At 39.6% G+C, this 2,761-nt stretch overlaps 1 protein-coding gene across 1 annotated transcript; it reads left to right on the plus strand.

Annotated features, from left to right (window-relative positions):
• Positions 1–1,501: 1,501 nt before the first annotated feature.
• LOC147705850 (olfactory receptor 51G2-like) lies at positions 1,502–2,477 on the plus strand. The gene has a single exon (XM_086928988.1). It carries the CDS (start codon positions 1,502–1,504, stop codon positions 2,459–2,461), a length of 960 nt encoding a protein of 319 aa, XP_086785114.1. The 3' UTR covers positions 2,462–2,477.
• Positions 2,478–2,761: the final 284 nt, after the last annotated feature.

The following is a 2,761-nucleotide window of genomic DNA, read 5'->3' on the forward strand; positions in this document are numbered from 1 at the left end:
AATGCATCTTTGTGTAAAGATAGGAAGGAAGGTTATGACTAAAGCTTAAAAAAGCACGAAATCCCACGTGATTTAATAAGCAGCCGCTCTTCATTCACGCTGTTCCCTTAATCCTGCAGTAGGTTTTTACTTGAATGAAATCTCAATTATACAATGTGGCTTGCGCTGTACAAGGTGCCGTTAGCAATGATTGCATAGTCATGACAAGCACTTGGCACTGAAAATCACAGCGAACAGCATTTATTTAACGTATTCCGCTGCTTGCGGTGCTCTGCGTAGAGTTATTTTGCACTTTGCGTAGCGGAACTCCGCAAACTCTGCCCAGGCTTAGTATTTTGCATAACAAGCATGATTAAAACTACCAGAAAGTACTCAAAATTATGCTGACATAAACTAGATTTTGCCTGAGCTTATTCAAAACCTTCTTCACAGAGTTTGAAATAAGAATGAGTTGGACCATATTTATAAAATTAGATCATCAGCTTTGGTTTTGAGCTACATACTGGAATCTTGCTTGTCAGGGCTACTAGTGCCTTCTCACCCCATCCCTTCTGTCATATTTTAAAAACATGCTGGGTGAAGTAACTGCTACTGTATTCAGAAACCCTTCTGGAGGATATGAAACCTCCAACCAATCAGAGCAAGCATGGCTACCATGCTCATAAAGGAGAAGGATCGCCCCCCAAGTATTCCGGTAAACTGACTTCAAAGGATTTTACAATGTAAAGAGACATAGGTTTGGCAACATTTTTTGGCAACATTTTTAAGGCGCGTACATATAGGTATAAATTTGATTTATTATTCTGAACTCCACATCTACATACGTAGAAGGTATACATCGTCAAGGTACTTATATTGGAAGGTAAGTATAGTAAATGCATACTTACCAATTTACGTTATCTTTGCAACATTCTGAAAACCAATATTGGTACAAGATATCAAATCGCAGACATGCTAGCCGTAAAACCCCAAAAAGTTTTGTTTTTCTATAGACAAAATGTCGTAAACCCCTTCTTTATGATATCCACATTGATGCAATAAAACTCTATCTATTCTAGTAGACTAACTAGTTTTTGAAATTAGAAAAAATCTTAAACGATAACTGTGTTCTTATTGCTTCATCACTTGATATCCTTCTATCCCCAATCTGTTTTTTTTAAAGATTGTTGAGCCTGAGACATTTTGAATAGTAATGGTGGAGAGTTGCTGTTATGTCACCAAGATCAAGAGAGTGAATAGCCCTGTACGGCTTCAGTTTTAACCTGAGTAGCATAAGTTGTCACCAGTTTTGTCCAGCTAAAGACAGAGGTACAGGGGATTTAGTGATTTGTCAATGCCAACATAATTAATGTCATGTGGAATTTGTGTATATTCCTGCATTTTTACAATGATGCAAAACACAGTCTGCTTTAACCCGCTATATATAACTTATTTGTTCTCATTTCAGTGTTTTTCCTCAGGCAGGAGATTGTGAAACAGACCAGTCAGTCAATTGGATATCATGTTACACCTCAACATGACGGACATCAGACACTCTTCTTCCTTCATTCTCGCTGCCATCCCAGGCTCAAAAGCTGTGCACATCGGGATTTCGATCCCTTTGAGTTTCATGTATATTGTGACTATCGTAGGCAACTCAGCTCTTCTGTTTATTATAAAAACCGAACAAAGCCTGCACAAGCCCATGTACATCTTTCTCTCCATGTTAGCCGTAACTGACCTCGGACTCTCCATGGCCACGCTTCCCACGGTGTTGGGCGTCATTTGGTTTGAGCTACAAGAGATACCGGAAGATGCCTGCCTGCTCCAGATGTTCTTCATTCATGCCTTTTCAGTAATGGAGTCTTCGGTGCTGCTGGCTATGGCCTATGACCGAGTCATAGCCATCTGCAATCCTCTGCGGTATTCCTCCATCTTAACCATGAAACTGATAACAACCATTGGTGCAATGATAGTGATCAGGGGGACTTCAGTTCTTCTCCCAATTCCCCTATTGGCGAAACTCTTTCCAAACTGTAGGAGTTACATTCTTTCTCATCCCTTCTGTTTACATCCAGATGTGATGAAGGATATGTGTCCAGGGAACCAAGTTAACAGCATTTACAGCCTATTTGCTGTGCTCTCCACCATGGGGTTGGACGCCATGTTTATCCTCCTGTCCTACGTTGTGATTCTATGGACCGTCTTTGGTTTTGCCTCTGTAGATGAACGGCTCAAATCTTTTAATGCCTGTGCAACCCATATGAGTGTGGTTGTTGTGTTTTATACCCCAATGTTAGCAGTCTCCATGATTCACAGGTTTGGCCACCACCATGTACCACCTCTTCTACAAATACTTCTGACTTTTGTGCACTTTCTGCTTCCTCCGACATTGAATCCAATTATTTATGGAATAAAAACCAAGAAGATTCAGTCCAAATTATTCAAAAAGGTCAACAACAGGAATGCCCTAAAAAAATAGCCAGAGGTCAATACAATTTGCTAAACTGAGAAATACATTTGCAGCCTGTAACAAGATGCTCCCTAATTGGTCACAAACATCCTTTGTCAACTGAAATACACCTGAAACACCCACAGGTAAATAAATGTGGGTCACAATTTATTCAGAACCTTGCTGTAAAACCAAGTATATAAACATACCAGAGGTTCTCCATGTTTTTACACCTGATTTATACTTCTGTGGTGAATAAGTTAAATTATATGTGCAGACAAGTTTTGCACTTGTTTTTACCTGATATTACAGTTTTTTTACATTTAGCAC

The sequence above is a fragment of the Lissotriton vulgaris genome, chromosome 7 (genome assembly GCF_964263255.1).
Source record: "Lissotriton vulgaris chromosome 7, aLisVul1.2, whole genome shotgun sequence".
Lineage (NCBI taxonomy): Eukaryota > Metazoa > Chordata > Amphibia > Caudata > Salamandridae > Lissotriton > Lissotriton vulgaris.

Bases quoted from the DNA above. Each gene is read 5' to 3' on its own strand.
- LOC147705850 (XM_086928988.1), top strand. From the start codon at position 1,502: ATGTTACACCTCAACATGACGGACATCAGACACTCTTCTTCCTTCATT.